General features: G+C 45.3%; 2 protein-coding genes across 3 annotated transcripts in view; one reads left to right on the top strand and one right to left on the bottom strand.

Annotated features, from left to right (window-relative positions):
• Window positions 1-2,984: 2,984 nt before the first annotated feature.
• Window positions 2,985-25,317, bottom strand: PIGQ (phosphatidylinositol glycan anchor biosynthesis class Q). The gene is made up of 11 exons (XM_083152907.1): window positions 24,975-25,317; window positions 21,228-21,867; window positions 18,310-18,441; window positions 17,437-17,557; window positions 14,199-14,325; window positions 12,832-12,985; window positions 12,423-12,534; window positions 10,493-10,573; window positions 8,310-8,424; window positions 8,070-8,131; window positions 2,985-6,033 (listed from the first exon to the last, which is right to left on the bottom strand). Exons 2-11 carry the CDS (start codon window positions 21,860-21,862, stop codon window positions 5,881-5,883), a joined length of 1,692 nt encoding a protein of 563 aa, XP_083009033.1. The 5' UTR covers window positions 21,863-21,867; window positions 24,975-25,317; the 3' UTR covers window positions 2,985-5,880.
• Window positions 25,238-25,953, top strand: part of ASB8 (ankyrin repeat and SOCS box containing 8) — a 28,275-nt gene continuing 27,559 nt past the window's right edge. The window contains exon 1 of one of the 2 annotated variants that reach the window (XM_083152910.1): window positions 25,238-25,429. The gene's annotated coding sequence lies outside the window, so the exon portion shown is untranslated. Of the gene's footprint in view, window positions 25,467-25,953 lie in introns of both variants that reach the window. The other variant, XM_083152909.1, reaches the window with a different exon arrangement.

Raw genomic sequence — 25,953 nt, 5'->3', positions numbered from 1 at the left:
GTCACTCACTGCTGGGGCCAATCACCGGGTGCAGATCCAGGGAGAGGGCGTGGCCGGATCCCACCAGGAAACATGACAGAGTGTTGTTGCTGGACACGTGGAAGTAATGAAAAGATTGCACCAGCATTACCACCCTAGTACTCCCATACCCATTACCTAACATACCTATACCATTACCTCTAGCATACCACCTAGTACTCCCATACCCATTACCTAACATACCTGTACCATTACCTAGCACACCACCTTAGTACTCCCGTACCATTACTTAGCATACCACCCTAGTACTCCCATACCATTACCTAGCATACCACCCTAGTACTCCCGTACCATTACCTAGCATACCACCTTAGTACTCCTGTACCATTACCTAACATACCTGTACCATTACCTAGCATACCACCTTAGTACTCCCGTACCATTACTTAGCATACCACCCTAGTACTCCCGTACCATTACCTAGCATACCACCCTAGTACTCCTGTACCATTACCTAGCATACCAGTCTAGTACTCCCGTACCATTACCTAACATACCTGTACCATTACCTAGCATACCAGCCTAGTTCTCCTGTACCATTACCTATCAAACCACCCTATTACTTCTGTCCCATTACCTAGAATACCAGCCTAGTTCACCTGTACCATTACCTAGCATAACACCCTAGTACTCCTGTACCATTATTCATTACCTAGCCTACCACCCTAGCACTCCTGTACCATTACCTCTAGCATACCACCCTAGTACCCCTGTACCATTACCTCTAGTATACCACCCTAGTACCCCTGTACCATTACCTCTAACATACCAAACTAGAACACTAGTACACCATTACCCCAGTGTCAGGGGGTACAGAATACTAGTACTGATACCATTACCCCAGTGTCAGGTAGTACAGGATACTAGTACTGATACCATTACCCCAGTGTCAAGGGGTATAGGGTACTAGTACTGATACCATTACCCCAGTGTCAGGTAGTACAGGATACTAGTACTGATACCATTACCCCAGTGTCAAGGGGTATAGGGTACTAGTACTGATACCATTACCTCAGTGTCAGTAACCCCCCACGAGGGAAAATAGCCCTCGTCAGTCAGGATGTGTAACAAGGCCATTCCCTTTTTCAGGTGCGCATTTGTCAACACTAACACCTGCTGCCCCTTACTTACCGCATATGCACTAAAATATGCGATTATTAACGCATAGGACAGCTCTTGTGATAAGAGTTGTCCTTTGCAATGCAGCTCCGTCGCTGGATTTCCAGGCATGCGCAAATCAATGCCAGGCAGTGCTGAAAGACCAGCTCAGACGCTGCCCGACTGCTCCCAAACCCCGGCGTGCTGCTCTGTGCCAGATGTCTGCTTCTCCACCCCCCCTTCCCCCCCGCCAAACCACCACCCTGCTTCATCATTGCCACCGGGCTCGCCATCACCGCCGCCCACCTCCCGACCGCCATCCAATCACAGCCACTTAGCCCCTGCACCGCTGCCTGCCACCTGACCACCGCCACCCGGCTCCCAATCACAGCCACCGTGCTACTGACCACCCCCACCTGGCTCCCGCACCGGTTGATGGTGAAGTGACACTGGGTTTAGGGGGGACAGAGGGGGATTAAAGTTTGTCATTATATTGACAAACTCAATCCCGTGTATCCCAGGAATCCCGGGATTAGGTATTTTTCAATACCGAATCCCGGGATTGAAAAAAATACCCCGCGATTGGCATCTATACACACAATACATCGCACAAGCCATCAAAATCATGTATTCGGCCCTGAAATCATTCTAATGTATGGCCATCATAAGTATCCTGGGGGCATGTACCACCTGGAGTAGAGTATCAATGTCCTCCCAAACAGCTCTCCAAAACACAGTATGCATCTCTAAAAGTCCTTTACCGGAATAGCAGCAGGATCATTTTGACACAACATTTATTTTAGATTGCCCTGAAATAAAGATCCATCAGAGCTAGACTTTAAATATGTCTCAAACTTGGAAATGGTATTTATTTATGCCAATGACTGACAGCTCTCCTCAATCGGCACAAGGCTAAATAAACTAATCTGCACAAATACGTTAATTGTGATCTCACAGAAGAAAAGTAACAGGATGCAAGTAATCACATCCTGGTTGTACAAGACTGGTTGGCTGAAAGAATCACATTGAGCTGCAGTTTCCAGCATTCTGCATGTTCAATGACCACATGAACCTATGGAATCACGATAAATAAATAAATAAGGCCTGTTCTGCTGATGTAATGTATGAAGTGACATTCCCAATCCAAAACTATAGTAGTTGCAGAAGGAGGGCTGATTTAATATATGAATTCCTCAGGAACGTATGGTCCCTATGGTTTATGGTGCCCTTGTGTGGACCGCTACCGATCTGATGTCAGTCGTTATTCAGATCCTACGTGCAGCAGGTGGGATCTGGAAATGGGTGCGGGTCGCCATCGGATCGCCCCCCCCCCGTGTCATCGTGAGCGGGTCGGAAGAAACACTGACGACCCATTCACATCGTGCATCGTGAGCGGGTCGTCCTGGTGTGTATCCCACATAACCCTCCTTTTCCCTGTTCTAAGTATGGGGTTTCCCTTCCCGTTGCCTGTATGTTAATATCACCTTCCTCTTATAACCTGTAATGTTGCAGAATTAGAAAAATCTCACAGGCTAGGCGAGGCAAGGTGCAGGTCTGAGGTAGGAGGTACCTGTATATCTAAGGGAAGTATATAGAGATGGAACGTGAGATATATAAAGGTGTGGTGCTGTCATGGGCTTTGTAAATAGCAGGATTCTTCAGGATACTTTGCATCTTGTATACCCTTAATCCAATCAGTCTCCCAGTGATGTCCAGTGAAGGAGAGTAAAGGCCCACAGACACTATACGATTCGGGCCCGGTTTCGCCAAACATAATCCATACATATAAATAACCAGTCAGTCCTTGTAGATTGTGAAACTATATTTAATTTTTTTTGTTTTGTTTGTTAAATAATTAACACAATTAAAAGGTATACAAAAAGAGATTCACAAAACATCTCCATTGATTAAAAATAGGAATCTAAATCCATCGAAAGGTAGATTTGAAAATATAAATACACAATTACAGTCAAACATCAGTGCAATTATTAATCAGACGAAATGGCTATTCCGCGGAACACACCAACACACAGATAAACTGCTCAGAAGATAACAGTGGTCTCTAATCCGGCGGCACGTTATCAGATCTATGGGATCACGCACGGTAACAATGCTTCCTAATCCGGTTTTAAATGGCACCCAGGATCCAAGCAGGTAAATCAGGGAGTGTACAGAACATCACTGCTCAATTATGAGGAGGAACAAAACTACAAATGACCCGTTTAAATAAAAAAGGATACATTCTAATACAATCTAGGGACACTGGGTGCAGGATTTATCGGTTGCATAGATTAGTGGTGCACAACAAATCTGATAGGTTGGGATCATTTGGTCTAGAGCATGATGGTCGACAGTCATTAGGTCGACACCATTAGGTCGACATGGGTCTAAGTCAACATGGTTCTATGTAGAAAGGTCATTAGTTCGACAGGTTGTTATTGCGACAGGTCATTAGTTCGATAATGTCTAGGTCGACAGTGAAAAGGTCGACATGGGGTTTTTCACTGTTTTTACCTGAATATCAACACAGTCGACATGGACACAGTTTAAAGTGCACCGCATCCCCTTTGCATCGCTCGCTGCGCTCGTAATGCGTCGGGCACACTATTTTATTCTCCCACCACGCCCTAGTGGATGGTAGGGCATGAAATACCACCTGTCGGCACTTGTCGGCTCAAAACAAAAGGGAAAAACCCCATGTGGACCTTTTGACTGTCGACCTAGACACTGTCGAACTAATGACCTGTCGACCTAGAACAATGTCAACCTTTTCCTATGTCGACCTAGACCCATGTCGACCTAATGACTGTCTACCATAATGCTGTAGTGTAGACAAAATGACCGCATCCCAAATCTGATGTCCCAATGTCAGTAGGTATTTGTTCTGAGCCCCCTATACCATATCAGATGATTAGTAGAGTACAAAACCAAATTCTAGGAACCCAGAAGAGATCCAACAGTTTTTTTCTGTGTATCATAAATGGTGATAATCCAGTAACACAGCCAGCAGGTAATGACCATAGACGGACCCAGTACTCATGTTGGTTGCTGGAACACATGTAACATGTGGATGTAACATACAAACGAGCGGGTGTTCATTATAACAACAGCCTATTAATTCCCCTGAAATCAGTGACAGTACTGGGGACATTTAATAAGGGTATTGGCTCTGCTCACAAACAGGCTTTTGTTAGGTGACGGCAAAGGGTGCACCAGTGAGAAGATGGGATTATCCACAAAGCAATGATGATGAGCGATATCTGCTAGATTGCATGAGTGGTGCAGGCTGGGGAAATCTCCCTTGTGCTTCCCAGCGGCTAGATCGTCCATACACACACACACAGCGATATGTGTATAGGTGATCTGTGCTAATCAGTGTTCTCAGGTGGGAGCGCTGATGATCTGACCAGATCTTGACTACATGTAGTCATGATCTAGTCTGGCAATGGTGACACGTGGGGGGCATACAAGCAGAGAGCGATCCATGCTTAATTTCTAAGCAATGTCTTAGAAAATGGACTAAAATCACCCCATCTGTATGCCCCTTTAGAAGGGTCAAGACTGGATGCATCAAATTGTTTACAGCCGTCACTTCTAAACCCTTTGAGTGCCAAGTGAATTTGTCAAAATTGGTGTAACATTTGCCAAGCAAACATTTTTATTCGTCAGTGTCCTGTAATGTTTATCTTTTATAGGAAATATAATTTTTTTTACACATTTTTTATTTGAATTTATATAATAAATGTGAGCGACGCTGCTATTTTTAGCCGATATTTTCGCATATCTCTCACAGAGATATTGGCTCTCAAAGGGTTATTGCAAGAGAAACGCCCCAAAACACTGTACCTCAGAGAGCCACAAAGCCCCATCAAGACACGGACCTGTGGCCAATGCATGAATGTCTTTAAGGGGCCCATTTATCAAATATTTGGGGCTCATACCCTTAAAACTTTCATTTCATTCCGGAGACTGGCCCCCGCAGTTAGCACCGTCTAGAGATGGCGTTATCATGCTGTAGCAAATGGTCTGCAGATCAAAAAATAAAAGTACCAGGAGAGGGTTCCTCCAGATTCCTCCCCAGAAATGGCAGCAGGGCAGGTGTGGTCCCTGAAGGGACCACATCACAGGGGGCAGGCTTCTTTCGGAGCTTGTGTACCCGAGTGCGTGACTCTGCTTGGTGCTCTAGAGTCCTGCAATGGGATCTTGAGCACTAACACAGCGCTAGGATCACATTACAAATGTGATGAATGGATCACTTAGGGCCACTGTTTCTAACCTGTACTTTTGGCATTATTAGTCGCATACTCTGCTCCCTAGTGGTGAATGTTGGTATAATCACTACATATCCATTGTCATTTTCTAATGTTTAAATTGGCAAACAGCACTGAGAAAAAAGCTGCAGCCTTCAACAGTTAAACAGACAAATAATTCCCTTCACTTATAGAAGTATTTCAGACTGCAATGTCTGATATAAACCTATGTCCTCATCAAATTTGTGATTGGCTGGTACCGCAAGGCATTTATTGTTCTTGTTCCAATTCATGTGAATATTATGTATCTATAAATAAAGCAGCAGCAATAGGAATGTTCATTTCACCTAAAGGAAATGGAGTGTAATCTTGGGTTAGGAAAGTAACTTTGCGGAACACTGGGAGGGTCCCAACCCTCAGCGAGCCGGGGTATCGGCAATGGCAGTGTCCTGCAATAGCCAGGTGGGGGTACAAACATCGATGCCGCTCCCGCTCAGTCCTGCTTATTTCCCTTCTGCTTCCAGGGATAAATCACCTCCCCAACAAAGAGCTTCTTACATAGGGAGCCCCAGGAGTCTTTGGGGTAACATCTGCTAGATGGCAGCCTGTAGGTTCCAAGCACTTGTCCATACGGTAATGGGTTGATCTGCAGGAGAAGAGGACGAGATTCACACTTTCATATCTTTCCCAATTCCTCATCCCCCCTCAAATTTACCAGATACGATTCTATGGGATACGGTCACTAGGTGGACTCTCATTAGGTCAACATGCACTGGGTCGATAGGGATGGAAGGTCGACACAAGCATTAAGTCAACAATGGTAAGGTCAACATTCATAAGGTGGACATGAGTTTTTCATATTTTTTTTGAGCCGACGTGCCGACAGGCAGTATTTCATGCCCTATCATCCACTACGGCGTGGAGGGAGAATAGAATAGTGTTCCGAGTGCAGCAAGACACCGTGCCCGAAGCATGGCGAGTGCAGCAAGTCATGCGAGGGGACGCACTACAGCCGGTGTCCATGTCGACTATGTCAACATTCAGGGAAAATATATGTGAAAACTCACGTCGACCTTTTGACTGTCAACCGTGCCATTGCAGACCTAATACTTATGTTGACCTATTTCAGGTGTTGACCTTCAGTGGTTGACCCAATGCATGTCGACCTAAATTTGGTCAACCCAATTACCCATACCCCCTACTATATGCTGACCAATTGCTGTTTTCACTGCAACGTTTTTCATAATTTCCCCGAGCTTACACAAAGGTTTACCAAGGTAAATATAGCATGACCATCTGTATCACCTGTATAACATCTAGTGTTCCATCCCTTTGTGAAATATGTACTAATATACTTGTCTACCCTCCCGGAATGGCCGGGAGGCTCCCAAAAATCGGGTCCCCCATCCGCGTCATCGTGAGAGGGTCGGAAGAAAACACTGACGACCCGCTCACGATGTGCATCGTGAGCGGGTTGTCCTGGTGTGTACCCAGCCTGAGATTTTGCAGGTCCGCGGCAAAGGGTCGGGCTAAAATGGCACGAATCGCGTCATTTTGACAATTCCTTCTCAAATAGGCAAAACCATGTGCACTGCAGGTGGGGCAGATGTAACTTGTGCAGAGAGAGTTAGATTTGGGTGGGGTTTTACTTCAAAGTGAGATCTATATTACAGTGTAAAGATAAAGCAGTCAGTATTTTCCCTGCACAGAAAAAAAATAACTCACCCAAATCTAATTCTCTCTGCACATTTTACATCTGCCCCCCTGCAGTGCACATGGTTTTGTCCATTTGAGAAGGAATTTTCCTTTGCAAGTGAACCAGAATACAGGCCTTAAATCCAGTTACCTGGTTAATAACTTTGTGTGGCCTGTCACTTTCACATACGCTGTGCTCCCTATATAATTTTCGCCATCCCAATAGACCAGGGACCCTCAAACTATTTTGCTCTGGGACCCCATCAGACAATAAAAATAATTACAGGACCGCAGCAAGTGACTGCAGAAGGTCATCACATCACACGTGTAGTCAGCAGACAGCACATACATGGCAGCATTGTGGAGGCACAAACTGATGGGAGGAGTCTAAAATAACAGACTCCTTGAATCACTGACTGACATTAGAAAAGTCATCAGCCTGATGGTCAGCAACATGGAGTCGTGACCCCATACTGAGAAGGGCGGGACCCATTTTGGGGACAGGACCCACAGTTTGAGAACCGCTGCAATAGGCTACAAATACACAAATTCTATGCTCCGCAGCTACCACAAATATGGGACATAGGCTTCCGCATGTTACTAGCGCTCAGTGCACACCAGTACATTTACCACCAGCTATATCTACGTCACTTACTAATGACTTTCCATGATTAATTTTACTCATTAAAAGGGTCCTCCCTCCTAAATAAAGTCATTGCAACATTGTATTTATATACTGTATTTACTCAGTTGGGGCCAGATTATCTAAGCTTCAAAAGTGATAAAATGGAGAGTGATAAACAGCCAGCCAATCAGCTCCTGCCTGCCATGTAACAGACTGTGTTTGAAAAATGTCAGACCGGTGCTGATTGGCTGGTTGATTATCACTCTCCATTTTATCACTTTTGAAGCAATCATAAGAACTTGCCCAAATCATAAATACCACATGTCCATAGTCGGCAGGTTATATACTATGGTAGACCGTACCTGCATCAGCAATCTCAGAGGCGCTCCACTTTTCTGCTCTAGTATCCGGAATTTCACCCCGGCTGAAACGGAAGTAACGGAACTGTAGTTAAAGGGCCCGCTAACACAAAACGGATGTATTATTATATTATTCTTCTGTGCCCTAGTTCTTGCCACAACGCCAGAGCCTGCAGATTACACTGTATGAATGTGGCAATTCTGAACGAGTATATTAGCTGGGAAAATATTGGCGTGACTCACCTGCCAATCGGTAAGAGCGACACAGGCGCAGCAGCAGAGCGAAGAATGGGAGCGAGCTGAGCAGATCTATGGTCATCTGGATCACGCCCTGTGCCACCACCACAAGCAGCCGCAGCTGTTCAGAGAGAAAATACAGGGGATACAGTATATGCTAGTTTCTATAGAAGCGGCTATGGTCACAGGAAATGTGTTACAACGAGAGGTTCCTTATTGCCCATCCAAGCTGTAGGTTGTTTTGCACCAGGATAAATGAATACTTCTGGTCCCTATAACATACTTTAACTCTTTGAGTGCCAAGGGAATTTGTCAAAATAAGTGTGAAACTTGGCAAGCGAGCCCCCTTTTTTTATATATATTAACCCTTTGAGGGCCAACGTTGCTGTGAGAGATCCTCAAAATACCCATTAAAAATGCCAGCGCCGCTCACAGCGACTTTTTAAAAAATTAGGTCGACGGTCAAAAGGTCGACATGAGTTTTTCACTTTTTTTGTCCCAAATTTCAACGTCAAGTCGACTAGGACACAGTTACCAGTGTACCCAAAAACCCACCACTCCGGTCGAGAGCTTGGCCAAGGGGCTAGGATCCTTAACACAAAGTGAGGATGGCAGTACGCCAGCCTGTCTACAGGATTATTCTTGCAGCATCTGAACTTTCCTTGCTACTTGGGGCCCGCAATGATTATAGGGGCCCGCAAGAGTGTTGCCTGTGGGCCTCTAGATCAGGCATGTCCAAACTATGGCCCTCCAGCTGTTGTGAAACTATTTAATATGTTACAGTTTGTAGTGGTTATTTAGACTATTGTATTGCACTTGTGTGTATTTTTTGTGCAATAAAGTTGCTGTTTAACATTTCTCTCCTCTTTACCTGTGTGACTGCCGAACCTAAGGATTTGGGTATACTTGGGTAATTACGGTCAGGGCCGCCAATAGGGGGGTGCTGTGGGTACAGCTGTCTTGGGCCCTGGCCTCTGGAAGGGCCCAGGCAGCTCATTTTGCCTACTGCAACCCCCCGACTGCCTCCGCTGAGCTGTGCTCAGTGCGCTGAACAAAGCAGTTCCCGGAGCGCAGGCTTATTCAACCCAGGATGCCGGCGGCCAATTAAAATGCTGCACTAGCTTTTGAGCCAATCAGAGTGGCTGCTGGTACGCAAGCTCCGATTGGCTCACTAGGCATCATTGGCCGCCAGAAGTTAAAGGTGGAAAAGGAGATGGGGGAGCAAGGAGCCGGGTTATGGTAAGTCAATTGAGGGGGGGGGGGGGTAGACTGGATCGGACTCCAGGGCCATAAAATTCCTGATGGCAGCCCTGATAACGGTTCTAACACCCAATATGCTCTCACTAATGACACATCCGTAGGAACTTAATAATGCCTTAAGCTGAGTGAATGTGGAAATCGTGCCCTGTCCTTCACTTTGTGACATGTTTTAAGTGTAGTGGGAACAGTCTTCTTAGAATTGTGTGGCGGTAATCTGATTTGTTATGCAACAGAAATATACTGAAAACAACTTTATATACAGTAATATTATTCATTTGTAGCTTCATGAAAGACATGGTAAGAATTTTGCAGGGTCCAGAAGAGACATCAGTTGTTGTTTATTACTGAAGTCTGGAACATCCTGTAGAACACGCATGTCCAAACTATTGTGAAACTACACATCCCAGCATGCTTTGCCATAGTTTTAGCGTTCCCTAACAGTAAAATTGTGGCAAGGCATGATGGCACATGTAGTTTCACAACAGCTGGAGGGCCACAGTTTGGACATGCCTGGCCTATATGAACGGATAGGCAGCATCTTTATGAGTATGGATTCTAGGGACAAACGGCTTCCTCCAGAAACATTCGGCAACAGGAGGATAGAACATCCCACCCTGAGGAATACACGCTCCCTGCTCCCTTCCCGATTGGGCGCCTGGCTATGTAAGTGATGGCACTACAGTAAATATTTGCCGTTGGGCTCAGGTGTTACAACCGTTGCTGCCAGCTCCATATTTACTTATATGTAATCAGGCTTCACAAATCTAATATTTGCTAGTCATCCGTTCCAATATCAGGGTGCTGCCTTTGTTCAGCTCTGGAGAGGAAAGCTTGTATACAGATGTGCTGGCAGATAATGTGCCACAGCAAACAAAACACATTTACAAATAGGAAAACGGTTCACAATAACATTTCAGGATGTTACCTACCAGGGTGAAGACCAAATAATAGAGAGCGGTGGTCGGCAGCAGGAAGAGTACGATTGTGAACAGCAGCGTCCCCAGAAACAGCTGCGGCACAAAAATAAAACTTGTAGCTAACAGAACAATGCGGTCATATATCGGCACTCACCATAGTAAACTCACTCACCTTAATACACAATTTATTAAATTATAAGTGGGGTTTTAGTTTATGGATTGATCAATGCATTTAAGCTCGCTGCCCATCGCCAAGGGACCCCCATTTCACTGCTAGTCCTACTCTAACAATCAGACTCCTAAGAACTTGGTAACTACTGACACATTATAGCCATACTGAGTACAGGTTGAGTATCCCTTATCCGAAATGCTCGGGACCACGAGCATTCCGGATAAGGGATTTTTTCGGTTTTTGGAATAATTTTTTTTTTTTAGGCATACTTACCTGTCCCCCTGTGGTGCACTGATGGTTCCTTTGCGTCCACGTTATCCCCCGGCGTCCATGGCAGGCTTTCAGCACCGTCTCCGGCATCTCCAGCGGTCCCAGGAATGCATTGTGCGAGTTTCCAGGCGTGCTGGTGACGACCGCTGGAGACGCCGGAGAGGATGCTGAAGGCCTGCCGTGGATGCCAGGGGACTTGGTAAGTGGGGGGGGGGGGTTGGAATAATTTGGATATGGGATGTACGGATATGGGATACCGTACCTGTATAGGCTTGTTTTCTGGTTTAGAGCTCATCTGCCAACTAACTCATGGCTTTTAAAGGGGAGACCACCACCGACACAACTCCTAAATTACCACTAAGGAAACAGCTGTCAATGGCGACCTGGGATTGGCGAGTGCGGTGTTATCCTGTCAGTATATATTTGGGTTGATTTTGAGTGAACCACTCTGTGATCACAGCTTTCTCAGGCACCCCAGCTTATGGATCTTAAACCTGTGACAGCTGAATCCTCAGTGGAGTTGTGCTTCTACACTACAGCATCCCAAACTCTTTAATAGTGCACTGGTTCCCAAACTGTGGGGATAATTCTGGTTGGCTGCGAGGATCACAGCTTACTGTGCACCAGAGCCGCCGCCTGTCCGAATACTAGCATGCAGAACGAAAATGGTGCATGCGCAGTTTCTCCGAAGCCGGGTCCCTCGGAAAGGCCACCAAAATGACTGAGGATGTTAGATATGTATTTGCGAAATCGAGACGAAGCTGACGAGACCACTCATGACCAACACAGGCCCTTCAATGCGGTGACTAAAGCAACCAGCAGCGTCGTCGTAGACACCGATCACATTTGCATACTAACTACGGCGTTTGGCGAGATGGAGTACAGAGCAAATGCAGAGGTTCTGGCATGCGGTACGTGTATGCAATCATAGCAACAAAGTATATTGTGACCCAAGTGGCTTCAAGTATGCGCCGAAACCGACTCATCTGCCACAGCTCACGCAGTGGATGAGCTTCTTATTTGTCCGCGTCTTCCATTTATGCAAATACTGGCTCTCGATTTGCCCACTCGAAAAGGCCTACTACGCTCGGCAATACCGCAATCGATCTTACATTTACGCGCATTTTGGACATACGAGCTCATCAATATGTATACTACTTATCACCGGCCAATTGTACATAGGCTAGCTATTTCTGACAAATAAACAAATCATACATGGAACTCTGTGTTTCATTCATTATCCGGTACCCTAACAAGACAGACATGTAATCTATGTTTGGTAGGTGCCACAAACGGCAATCTACCAAGGGCCCCTTTTTTGCCTATTTAAAAACACGTAGACAATTAAAAGCACAACCCAGAAGGAGAACAGGCCAAATAATCTAAATTAATGTTGTTGTTTATTAATTATACACTCATAGACCAACAGCAAAGCATTGCTCAGTATCCCCCTGCTGGCAGAGGAGAGGAAGTACGCACACATAAATAAAGCCAACTTGCCTGATCCAAGTCGTAAGAGCAAGAGTCCACCCGCTGGCGCAGAACATTCCACTTTTTACCCCGAAACAGACGCCAGAGGGATGACAGCCCATGCACCTTCAGGCAATACAATCTGAGATGAAAGGAAAGAAGAGAACACAGGACCATCGTTACATAACATTAGCTGCCAGGTATAAGTGGTGGGTGTTTGTGGGCTGAATATAGGTACTAGCCAGGGCCGCCGAGAGGGGGTGCAGATTTACAATGCATGCGCTGACAGACTGGGGATCGGGCTAGCTGGTGGAGATGAGCTCCTGGCAGTGAGGGATAGCCGGCTTCCAGTTACTAAGAAGTAAGCAGCAGATCTATAGGATCACTGTAAGGCTTAGTAGGACAACAGTGAGTTGGAAGAAGCACAACGTCCACTTACCTGGCCCCGTATACATAGAAGCAATATATATGGAAAGTGAGGAGAGCAATAATATCAGACAGGATGGACAGAGCCACGGACAGCCCCAGACAGGCAGACAGGCCTAGGTACCATAGGATAACTTCAATGAATGGAGACATTAGTCGGATGTAACCTGCAAGCAGTAATGTGCGGTCAGATACGGCAGGCAAGACATAGAGGTATCAGGTTACACGATGGCTTAGTTCCCTGCTGACAAATACTATACCCATAAGTAACACTGTGCTGCACTGTGGTCTCTAACCGCAGAAAGTGATGTATGAAGACAGTAAAGGAGATTCTTATTCAGAACAGAATAAATGCAGGGTTCATTACATCATACCCCTTTCACACCAGAAAATGCAGAAAATGGTCTCTGGATCACGCAGGGACATTCCCGGGCTGGCCCCTTTCACACCAGCCTAGTGGTGTGTCCCCCCCCCCCAATTTAACCAGCTGTATCGTTTAACCGGCTATATCTTCAGAACCAATTGACCCATTTACACGAGACCTGTATCATATTAAAGAACATTCGAGTGAAACTGGGCTGTTTGGTACCAGATCTGCCCTCAAAGAACATCAACAGCCATGAAATTACATTTCAGAAATAAAATAATTGGTTTACCCGCAATATGTCCGGTATCAGATTGAAGGCCCGGCGATTTGGGTTCAAATTAAATCAACCACATGATGCCGGGGGTAAGGGGGTTGGGGGGGGCTGGAACTGGGTGGGGATCGGAATTAGCGGGTCCCATGTTATCCCATGGGGAAACCGTACCAGCTTTGCCCTGCGTTCTCTCGGTTCCCGGAGGGCTAGCAACACGTGGCTGGGCTCATTGGCGGAAGGAGGTGGGTGCTCCGTCAGCAGGCAGTAGAGTCCTGGCGGTTCCTCCAGTGGTGGATGATAAGGGAGGGGGTCCCCAGGCAGTGACCCGGAGGCTTCCCCAGTGGCGGCGCTCACTACCATCACCAAGGCCAGTGTCAGCAAGCCGGTAAGTACCTTTCACACCAGCCTGTATACCGGGCTGGTCCCGGGGGCAACCCTGCTAGCTAGCAGGGTTGAAATTCCAGCACATCAGTCTTGGATTTTGGCCTGGGAGCCTTTCACACCAGCGCTAGTCCCGGGTTGTTCCCAGGGCCAACCCGGGAATTTTGGCTGGTGTGAAAGGGGTATTAAACAGACCCTGTGACTGCAGTGTAGGAACCCCTTATTCACTCTCCTCCCTTATCCCCATGTTGTTTTCTTTAAAAACGAATGGTTTTATCATGGCAGCAATCCACCCACTGCTAAGAGCCAAGTATTTAATCAGTTACAAAAGTGATGTAGTGAAGTTGGATATGTAACTTACTGATCCACAGGTGGATATGGTACATAAAGAATCGCCCTAAGACCTCATCCAAAGCCCGGTTCATCTTTAGCCCGGCCGGGGCTCCCATCAGCCACTGCAGCAATTCTTGGAGTTCCAAAGCTACATGCTATAGGGGAAGGGGGGGGGGACCAGATTAAGGAGGATAAAGACAGTTAACAATAGAAAAATAAATCTGATTTATCATAACAGAATTTAATATTTAAAGATTAGTTTGCAATCACTGTTGTTGCCCAGCATAAAAATGGTTAACATCACGGAACCCTATCTGACAATACCATATGACTAAATGGTTGAATTTAACAAAATAGATTGCTCAACCGTAATAGTGTTTATTCTAGCACCCGCCATCTTTGAAAACCAATGCAGTTCCTCTTCCCTGCCTGGGGTGTCGCTGTCTGCTGTGGTATTTCTAGCACAAGTCTGGTTTGCATATCAGTGCTGATATAATATACAGATCACACTGTGCTAGAAGCACTACAGCATACAGCGACACCCCAGGCAGAGAAGAGGAACTGCATGGGTTTTCAAAGATGGCAGGTGCTAGAATGAATACTACGTAAAATAGCCATCAAGATGGAGGTTTTTTTGTATTATTCCATCCAGGTTCTTCATAACGCTGTAGAAAAAGAAAAGAGAAAGGCACTATTTTACATTCAAAGAACACTACACACAGATCTTTAGCCTCTTTTGCTCCTCTACACACTGCAGCTCCAATAGACTGAGGTGTTGTTTCCTCCGAAGATACGCCCAAACATATATACACACTGCAGCTCCAAAAGACTGAGGTGTTGTTTCCTCCGAAGATAAGCCCAAACATATATACACACACACTATGGAGCGCTGTCTGTACTGAGCAAATAGAGTATTTTAAAAAATGATTTTAAGTTTTGACCATGAATTCAATAAAAATAATTTAAATATATTAAATTTATACCAATCTAATAAAAGAAAAACATAATAAAAACAAAAATTCATTGACAAAGAATTCATACATATACATGTATCAATATTAAAGACGGCTTTTTTTCAATACTAAGCTATGATAAGCCAATCTATATATATTGTTGGCCTTATATTAAAACATTACATTTGAGACAATTATATATCCATTGAACAGGAGCACTTTGTGTATAATTAGACACAGTATTCAATGACATTTCTCACGATGTGCAGCGAATCCGGTTTAGGATTCGCTGCACATTCGCCTCATTCCGGAGGGCTGGAGCATTCACTGCCAGCCCTCCCTGTCACCCTACTCAACGCCGCAGGGGCTCGCTGCCCCTGATGGCAAATTTTAACCCCTGCAGGGGGCGGCGACAGGCAGGGAGATGGAAGTCTCCCTGCCTGTACCGGAATGTGGGGGGGGGGGGCTCCCCAGGACACAGGCAGCATAAGCTGCCCCCTAGTAGAGCTGGCAGGGGACGCGGGTAGGGAGCTACTGCACTGCTTCCGCTCGGCATATGTAATGAGCGGGAGCAGTGAATATATGAATATCTAATGAGCGGCTCTCTGCCTACTGCTGGCTGTAATGTGTAAAAAATATATATATATATATTTGGTACTTGTGTAGTATCACGGCTCCCACGATGGGCATCGTATAGGAAAAAATCGCATCGCATGCGATGTGATGCGATGCGATGCCATTTTTCACAGAAATCATTGACATGTGTTAAAATCATGTTAAATGCACCCCAAAGGGCATTTCTTACTGTACCACCCCCACTATGAACGCCAACCCGAGGGGCAGCGGTACGTGTCCTACGACCTTTTCATACCCCCACTATCCACGTCGGCGTGGAGTTGAGAATAGAAAGTGTGGCGAGCGCAGCGAGCCACCGTGCCCGAAGCGTGGCGAGGGGACACGGATAGCTGTGAATCCCACGAGGGGACACGGATTCCTGTGAAGGTATCCGCATCCCCTCGCCACGCTTCGGTCTCGGTGGCTCGCTGCGCTCGCCACACTTTCTATTCTCAACTCCACGCCGGCGTGGATAGTGGGGGTATGAAAAGGTCATAGGACGCGTACTGCCGCCGCTCGCCACGCTTTGGGTTGGCGTTGATAGTGGGGGTGGTACAGTGTGAAAAAAGACATTTGGGGTGCATTTAACATGTTTGCTACTAATTTAAATGCATTTGGATGCATTTGTGATCAAATTTGCATGCCATCGCATCGCATGGCATGCGATTTTTACAACAAATGCATAAAAACCCCAGAAAAATCGCATCACATCGCATGCCACTACATATTGCATGCGATGGGAGCCGTGAAGGTATACAAGTACCAAAAATTTTAAATGAAATATATATTCATGTGCAGCATGCACATGAATAAAAATAGTATGCCCCTTCACCGAAAAAAATTACAGATTCTTTGAAACCAAAAAAAACAACCTTTATTTTAAAAGTTCACATTCCAGTTCACCATAAAAAGATGGCGATTGCTACACGGTGAAGCATGGCGAACATAACCTTGAAATTAATTCGCCATCTGATCATTAAATCACAGTGAAAAACCACAGTGAATTGCGGCGACTATCATAGTAGTGTATGTTGAATAGGGCGAATTAGTTTTTCAGTAAGAAGATTCGCCTTACAACACGAAAGTAGCACACATTCGCCGTAGAACATGGCGAATCAGCCTCATTGAATACTGCCCAGATACTGATTTTAATCGCTACAATGTTGCATTCACTGAATGAAGAGTTTATTTGAAATATATATATATATATCACTTCTCCTAGTTCATGAAAATGATCTACTTTAATGTAGTATATTACCGGACTGGCACCTGAATCCTGAGCACGGTACTTCCGTTGTTTGTATGAATTGGTACCACTGTAACGATGTTCCCTTTTGTTTGCACTGGGCAAGCTTGTTAACTCCGGGGTATGGGAGTCTGCGGTGTGGCACAACGTGTGCGGTTAGAGTCTGCAGGTGTAGTCGGCATCCCGTGCAAGTCCGGTAATATACTACATTAAAGTAGATCATTTTACAGCTTGAGCTAACAATTTCCATGAACTAGGAGCAGTGCTATATATATTTCAAATGAACTCTTCAATATAGTGAACGCAACGTTGTAGCGATTAAAAAAAAATTAACTCACATGTGCTTGAAAAAGAAATCCAGAAAACATAACCTGTTGGGAGTTTCTTGAGGACTGGAATTGAGGAACTACTGTCCTACTGTATGTCTTGGAAATGAATTAATAAGGACTCACGTCAGCCACGGGAATGAGTGCGTCAGCCAGCTGACCTATGTGGTTTCCGCGATACAGCCAGGACATCAGCAGGATGCCGAGTACCATGTCTAGAAGCAGCGACATGACAGTGTTGGCCTTTCTAGAAGACACAAAACACACACGTATTATTATATATCGATATTTGTTATGTTGCCAGTATATATATAGAAGTATAAGAAAGGAAATAAGTTGATCAAACACCCTTACACTAACCCAGACATATACTCCCTCCCTCCCTTTTCACTCTTCCACCCTCTCTTCTATTTCAAATTCTCGATTCTCCTTCTCCTCATAACCTTTGCACCGATTGGATGGGTCGGCGTTCCGGGACGGCTGCTGGGCAGGTACTTTGGTTCAATTTTTGGGTCGCCTGCCATGTTAGGGTAGGACCAGATTGTCCGTTTGTATGTTTTACTTGCTATTATTCATAGCTCGTTTATTTGTTTTCTGTTTACTTTTATTCATGATTTAAGATATTTTGATCACTATGTCAATCTAATGATATAGCCGGGTTGATGAATGGGGAGTTTATCCTAAAAACTACCTGTTGAGAATTATCAACAGCATTTGCTCTATGACTATACCTTTCTAGATAACTCGGGAAAATACTCCTCGTCCTACCTATATAGTGAACTGTTATAGAAAATGTTAGAAAATGTTTTGGATCTTCATTGATGCGATTGTAATGTCATCATCCGAGTTTGGATGTGCTGTATCATTGTTCTATTTTATGAGATTCAATAAAAATATAAAAAAAAAAAAAAAAAAAAGAAAGGAAATAAAAACAGAACAGCCATTACACAACTATTTGGTACAGTAATGTAATGCAGCAGTAAGGAAAGGGGTTGCCACCTCATGTACGTCACATGGTCACGAGCTTTCTCAGAACTACTGATGAAGCGGAGGTTCTCCAGACGTTTCCCCAACTGTTCACAGGTGGACAGCTTATTCCACAGGAAGGAGAGAGGCAGTCCGCTCAGGACCCTGCAACAGGAAGAGCCACGGTGTTAGCCTTATGCTACTGCGTGTTACAGGCTGGGCAACCATTATACATAGGAATACACTGAATTAGGATGTAGCATGCATAAAAGGTCTTATTCTGTGAGAGAGCCTCAACATATCTGATAAAAATGCCAGCGCCGCTCACAGCCACTGTTCCTTTTTTGGGTGCAATATTTAACTAAACTTCAATGAATGGACTTTGGCTGGATGTGTATCTATGTATACTAAAAGTACAGTCGCTGCGAGGGAAGCTGGCATTTTTCGCGGCTATTTTGCGGATCTTTCACAGCAATGTTGGCACTCAAAGGGTTAATCTTATCACTAGAAGGAATGAATGAATTGCATTATAAAGAGGGGGTCAGAAAAACTAGCTTTGTTTACACTAGGGAGCAAAAAGGCAACCTATAGATAACATCAAATCATTGTTACTGTCACTATTACATTAAAAGAAGTGCACAAGTGAGATTCCCTAAGAGAGAAAAAGAGGAAATACTCAAAGACCACATACTCCGATTCAAACCTGAGACAACAGAAGGAAAAAACTGTGACGCAGCCGACTAGTGCGGCCACCTAGACATCTGTACCGGTTTCCAGACGGTAACAGGGAGCAAAGAGAATGACAAGGGTGGCGAGGATCTAAAATCATTTTATTAGCCTTAATTTTACTCCTTTTAGAAAAAATGTCTGCCATCCTAGGCAAGGGTTGGCCAATATTTTTTCCTGCAGCCTTAACTACTCTGTCTAAGGAACCACGGTCAGAACATTTGGAATTGCCGTACCATACTGTGATAGCATAGGTTAATTGACTCTCAATTACACAGCAGTAGAAATTCACAAGTATTGGCCTAGATAAACCCGCTGCTGCCCTAAGTCTCCGTAAGAAAAAAAGGCATTGCTGGGCCTTTTAACATAAATGTATGACTATATCCAAGATCAACACACACATATTTGTTATAAATCAAACAATGTGTTACTATGGGGGTGTGGTATGAGTCACCGACAGTCGGGATCCCGACAGTCATTATCCCGACGTCGGGATCCCGACTGCCTGGCGTCAGACAGCGTGGCCAGCGCAACAAAGCCCCTTGCAGGCTCGCTGCGCTCGCCACGCTGCGGGCACGGTGGCGAGCTACGCTACGAGCTACGCTCGCCACCTATTCTATCTCTATGGGGGTCGTGGACCCCCACGAGGGAAAATAGCCGCCGGCCGTCGGGAACCCGGCCGTCGGTGTTTTAACAGTCGGGATCCCGACGTCGGGTTAATGACTGTCGGGATCCCGACTGTCGGGACCCCATCCGGCACCCTTACTATGGACCACACAGAGGACATTATCCGTAAATAGAATGTAGAGGGAGAAATTTACAAAGATGTGAATTCTATTTCACATGGGATGTTGCTATGGGCAACAAAATCAGAATCTACTTATTCATTTAGACCCTTCTAGAAGATAATAGATAGTGTCCGATTGGTTGCCCATAGCAACATCGGTACTTGTGTATTATCTGGGCAGCCAATTTTTTTAATCGCACCTTAAAATCGCGTTTCATGCAATGCGACGCGATTTGACGCAGTTTTTATATGTACAGGCACCCAGATGCCTGTTTCATATTTGAAATGGCCCCCCAGACCCCATTTTTAATTGTATACCCACACCACCCCACTATCAACGCCAACCCGAAGCGTGGCTAGCGCAGCGAGCCCGCGAGGGGCGGCGGTACGCGTCCTCTGACCTTTTCATACCCCCACTATCCACGTCGGCGTGGAGTTGATTTTATATAGTGTGACGAGCGCAGTGAGCCACCGAGCCCGAAGTGTGGCGCGCGCAGCGAGGGGACGCGTAATACTTGTGAAGTAATGCGCGTCCCCTCCCACGCTTCGGGCTCGGTGGCTCGCTGCGCTCGCCACACTATATAAAATCAACTCCACGCCGACGTGGATAGTGGGGGTATGAAAAGGTCGGAAGACGCGTACCGCTGCGCTCGCCACGCTTCGGGTTGGCGTTGATAGTGGGTGGCGTTAACAGTGGGGGGCATTTAGCCATCAGGGTGGGTATACAATTAAAAATGGGGTCTGGGGGGCCATTTCACATATGAAACAGGCATCTGGGTGCCTGTACATATAAAAATGGGGGGCATTTAGCCAAAATCGCGTTGCATCGCATTGCATTGTATACCATACAATAGCATACAATGCGACGCGATTTTGTCTTCAAGGGAATTTCAAGGGAAATCGCGTCAAATCGCGTTGCATCGCATGCTTTCGGTAGTGGCATACAATTTCAACATCGGGCGCCCAGATAATACACAAGTACCGCAACATCCAATGTGAAGCAAAACTCACACCTTAGTAAATTTCCCACAGAGGGTTTTACCATCAGCAGAAAGAAGGGTTCTTTACTGTAAGGAAGGCTAAACATTAAAAAAAAAAAAAAGAGAGAGTTTGGGGAATATGTACTGCAGGTCAATTTTGGTCAATGCTGAATGATTTTTTTTGGGTTGATTTAAAAATGATCTTAATCGCTTTTGTGATTCCAGGGCTAAAACACGCAAATTGCTGGTAGAATCGTTTTTATATTAATTTAAAATGTTGGTAAATTTGTGTTCACACCCTGGAAGTCCAGAATCATTTATGACCGATTTAAAAATAAAAAACTAGATTACACTTAATTTTATGAATGGCATAACTTCATGGACCTACAGAAGGCTTTGTTATAACTGAGGATTCACAACAAGTACATGCTCTGCAATGATCATCTCATGGAGCTTACCTGAGGTTACAAATGCTGGTCACCAGCGAGACGAAGAAGGAAAGGACGGCACACATTGGCACAGACGCCTGCTTGGTCAACTCTACAATAATACTGGCCTCTACTCCTTCAGACTGCCAGTGTGTTAGCTTCAATGGTCCCTCGTCATATTTGTCCGTGGCAAAGAGAGTCTGATTTTTGGCCACTGTGTTAAACATAGCAGCTATCTCCGAATGTTCAGAAGCAGACTGTAGCTCTGAAAGCATTACTTTCCTCTGATCATAGTAAACCAAGACCACGTCCTCCGAGGCTTCGTCCTCCACCCTTTCAACCCTACAGTCCCAGAACTTGTTGACGGCCTCTCTGGACAAGCGCAACCAGGGCTTGTGGTTGAAGATGCCACCTAGCTCTCCCAGGAAGTTCTCCATCTTCTCATCTTTCTCTGCCTTGCTGTGGCTCCAGGTTCCTAGAACAGATAGGCTGAGCCCCGTCATCTTCTCTAGCTGGCTGAGGTATTTCTTCACATGGGCCGGGATGAAGGGAAAGTGCAGTGTGGCCAATACCACGGCTGACCCGTGTTCCCCCAACCAGCGTCCAATAAGCAGCCCATTCTCTGCCGATGAGCAGCTGGTGGGAAAGAAGATCTTTATCGCCATGGTAACTGCAAATTCACAAAAAAAAAGTTGATTAAAGGGACAGCCATTTATAAACCACATTTTCAATTTAGTTAAGCGTTTATATTTATACCAACTGTACAAAAAAAATTGTTAAAATTTAATTTACAAATCACGCAGGAAGCTTACAAGCATTTGTCTTCCATCTTTTCATTAAAATTAGATCGACAAGGATCCCGTTTTCAATGGAGATTGTTTACTGCCAATGTACAAATATGGAATAATCCATAGCAGCAAGGCAGATAATTGCTCCCAGTATTGGAGAGTTATCCTGATATTGCAGTGTACGTCTCCACCAATGTCAAGTGCAGGAGAGGAAGAGGACAACCTGTGTGTGTATCATATGAATCCACTAGACCCCAATTACAGCAGAGGACAGCTCTCGATCTATGTGGCCACGTAGAAGATGTCATACTGACGGACAATCTGCACCTAGCATGAGGTCAAAGTTTCACTGGTGCAACCAATAGCTGCGTCTAAAAGATGCAACAAGCGGTATATGAATATCTAAAGAAGGTGAAAGTGGGATTCTAAGCCTTTGTCCATGCAGACGCACAGCTGTCCATCAGGAAAGAGCTTGTAGTCGTGTTTGTATGGTCACAGAAACAATACCGGCAAGAGACACACATATGGGCGCTACAGTATCCCACTCTGAACAAGGCCCTTATATATGTTTCAGACATAGCAAGATTCAAGGGTTTTAGCATGGTTGCACAGATGTCTGAAAGGCACCAACCAGGGTACACGTTCCCTAGTTAGCGCCTATTCTATTGACTAGGATTTTTTCGATCACCGTTCACACTCTGGGGCCGATTCTGATTTTATTGCACCCCATCGCATTCGCACGGGGAAAGTTCCATGGGAACACCCAGCGTTTCATTGGCGTTCCCATGAAAATGCTGTGCTGTCCCATGTTAATGCGCCCATGACCAGGGAGCAGGGGACGGGCAGCTGACGTCAGTGGATTTCAGCTGCTGTCAGCTGCCCGCACAGCAGGGGCCTTCCTGATACATTCGGGGGATACTTAATATTTGCAGCTAACCCCCTACAATGGGTGTTTTCAGGGAATTAACCGCAAATATTAAATGATAAATGGGCCCCTAAGAAAAGCTTTTAAACATCTCAAAACGAATTACTGGAATATTAAGGAATATTTAGGTTTTAAAGTAAAATCATCAAAATTGATATAAAACTAAATCAAAAGTAAATGATTCATCCAGGTATGAGTATGAGTGCAGAACAGCACTAGAAAAGTCAAAAGTTACTGCATGTACTTAAAGAAAACAAAAACGTTTGTCCTTAAGACTAATTACTCATACCTTATGTGATATTCAGATATATAGCATAATGTAATGGGCAGCAGGAGGCCCTCCGAGCCTTCACATACATCCCCTAGCTCCTTCCGGCTTTATGGTCATATTTGTTACAGTGTGTAACACGCCTGCTAATGTTATCACACATAGGTGTGTCTTCATTAATTACATGTATTGATTTCTGTTATTGCTGAGCTTAAGTGTAATCTGTATGCCTTTTAAGGTTACTGGGCTAATCGGTGTGCCCCTGAAGTGTTGCCGATCACTGGCTTAACCTTTCCATAACTAATAATAGTTTGCACATTAATGATTGTGTTTCTTCACTGCTTTTATTTTAAGTAAAATTAGGCATATTTTATATTATTTGTATTCTCAGCACTGTGAAGATCACCGGAAGGGGTCTCCCAGAGCTAAGTTGGAGAATTCCGGTACTCGCGCTGGTTGCAATGCGCTAGAGAACCAAATGGCATTGCGGCCCTAGTATGTAGGATTTCTGCCCGCACTCCAGAAGGGGTGCGAGCAGAAATCCACTAGTCGGACTTACCAGCACGCTGATTAGTCTAACTCAGCGCAATGTATTGAATCCACCCCATTTATTGTGTTTAAGGACATTAGACAGAGCAGTCTATTAGTAACCTTTAGTATTATACAAAGATCAATAGATCAGCTTCAGAAGTGGGCCAATGTGGAGTGAAATGACAGAGCGCAGTCACTAAAATACATAGGACCTAATTCAAGCTCGATCAGAAGGGGATACATTTGACGTCAGCGCCCGCCCCCTTTTTTTGCCGATCTCCATGTGTTGTATGGTGGTCACTGAGATGCTTACTATAGTGGCAGTCACTGGGATGCTTTGTGTATTGTATGGTGGTTACTGGGACGCTCTCTGTATTACATGGTGGGTTCTGGGTTGCTTTCTGTATTTGACGGCGGTTACTGAAATGCTCTCTATTTTATGGTTTTCGCCGGGATGCTCTCTGTGCTGTATGAAGAGCACTAAGATACTGTGTATTGCAGGCATGTCCAAACTATGGCCCTCCAGCTATTGTGAGACTACACATCCCAGAATGCCTTGCCATAGTTTTAACATTCCCTAATAGCAGAACTGTGGCAAGGCATGATGGGACTTGTAGTTTTACAACAGCTGGAGGGCCATAGTTTGGACATGCCTGGTGTATTGAGTGACATCACTAGAGGTACATACACACAATGTGATTTTGGCTACGGACGATTTTGACTATGTATGATTTCAAATGTAGAAGATCAAAGTAAGTTCTGCTGTCAAGTGCATTTTGGTATTAAAAAATATGCTCATGTATCTAAATGGTTTAACATACTGTTCTGGAAAAAATAGATAATATAGAAAAAAGAACAGCTTGTGATGGATGTGATGTTCTTACAAACGGTTTCCTGGGGACAGCGGCTTCTAGTAACAAGAACACATTGCAAACCGAACAATTTTCCATTTTACTATAATGCTAAGAGCTAGAAAAATGCCCTACACGACCTGCCCTGGCTTCATAATACAATTTGTCTGTCACAACAAAATAAATATAATAAATTAGGATATAATAAATAATGAGCCTGCCAGAAACATCTAGTAGGTGGCAAAGAGCTGTCAGACTACCTATATGTACTATGCTGGCAATGTCATAGCCCCAAGCCATGTCAGGAGAGCTGCATGCTGGAATTTGTAGTTCCTCAACAGGTTTGCCCTAAACAGCAATGACGTGTATAGCCTCAAGCAACCGCAGGTGTCCTAGGAAAGGCGTCCGACTCACCTGAGATGCGGGCGCGGGGGGTTTCTTCTCTGCTGCAGGCGGCTACTACATGTGTCCCCCCTCAAGCTAATTACTGGCATCGGGAGGTCACAGTCCCCGCCAGATGTCATTCAGCAGCCACTTCCGCCCTTAGCTTCATCATGTATAACTACTAAGAGACGCTGTCCGTTTGCCAAACACGTCCGGGCGAAACATGAATAAGAAATTTAGTTCCGGCTGAAAAGCAAATTTACAGTGGTCCACACACTCCGGTCACTGTACGGCCCGTTGATGGGCTGTCCAGTACCTGAGCTGCTGCAGAAATGAGCCGGATAGCATGTAGAGAAGGAGCCCTCTCCCATCATTACACGACGGCGGCGGCGTAAATGGGATTTTAGTTTTTCTTTCTAATCGGCGCAGTGTACGTGACGTCATGACTTCGCGCCTCGAGGGTGTAGAGAGCAGCAGCAGAGAGAGTCAGTGAGTGGAGCTTTTTTAGGCAGAGCTTAGAAGGTATGTTTGTGCTGGGACTGGAGTGACCCTGGAGGGGGGAAGAGCTGGATTGATACTTGAGGGGGAAGAGCTGGAGTGATACTTGAGGGGGAAGATCTGGAGTGATACTTAAGGGGGAAGAGCTGGAGTGACATTAGAGGGGGGAGAGCTAGAGTGACATAGGAAGGGAAGCTGGTAGAAAGACATTGCGAAAAAGGCCATAATCGCAAAAAATCATGCAAGTTAGTACAGAGATTAGGGATAGGTGTTTTAGGGTTCGACTGTGATGGTGGGGAGATTATAGCTAGGCTGTGGGAGGGGGAGTTTAGGCTGTCTACAGCGGGCCCAACAAACAGTAGTGTACCTGGGCCCCCCAACTTACATTTGGTACTCCGTTCCATCAGGCCCGTTATGGAGTTCAAAATGGCGAATTAAAAGGCCGTCATTCCATAGGAGGCAGCCGTCATTGCACGCCAGGCGACATTTTTACAAGAGTAGAGGTGTAGGT

This window comes from Crinia signifera, chromosome 7 (genome assembly GCF_055691185.1).
Source record: "Crinia signifera chromosome 7, ASM5569118v1, whole genome shotgun sequence".
NCBI lineage: Eukaryota > Metazoa > Chordata > Amphibia > Anura > Myobatrachidae > Crinia > Crinia signifera.
This window is presented reverse-complemented; position numbering and strand designations above follow the sequence as displayed.

What these genes read in the sequence shown, in the direction of transcription:
- PIGQ (XM_083152907.1), bottom strand. Translation starts at nt 21,862, where the DNA reads ATGGCGATAAAGATCTTCTTTCCCACCAGCTGCTCATCGGCAGAGAAT. An exon ending in GACCATGTGACGTACATGAG is followed by an intron (nt 17,558 to 18,309) that starts GTGGCAACCCCT and finishes TGTGTCTTCTAG; the next exon opens with AAAGGCCAACACTGTCATGT. An exon ending in TCGCTCTTACCGATTGGCAG is followed by an intron (nt 8,132 to 8,309) that starts GTGAGTCACGCC and finishes CTTCCGTTTCAG; the next exon opens with CCGGGGTGAAATTCCGGATA.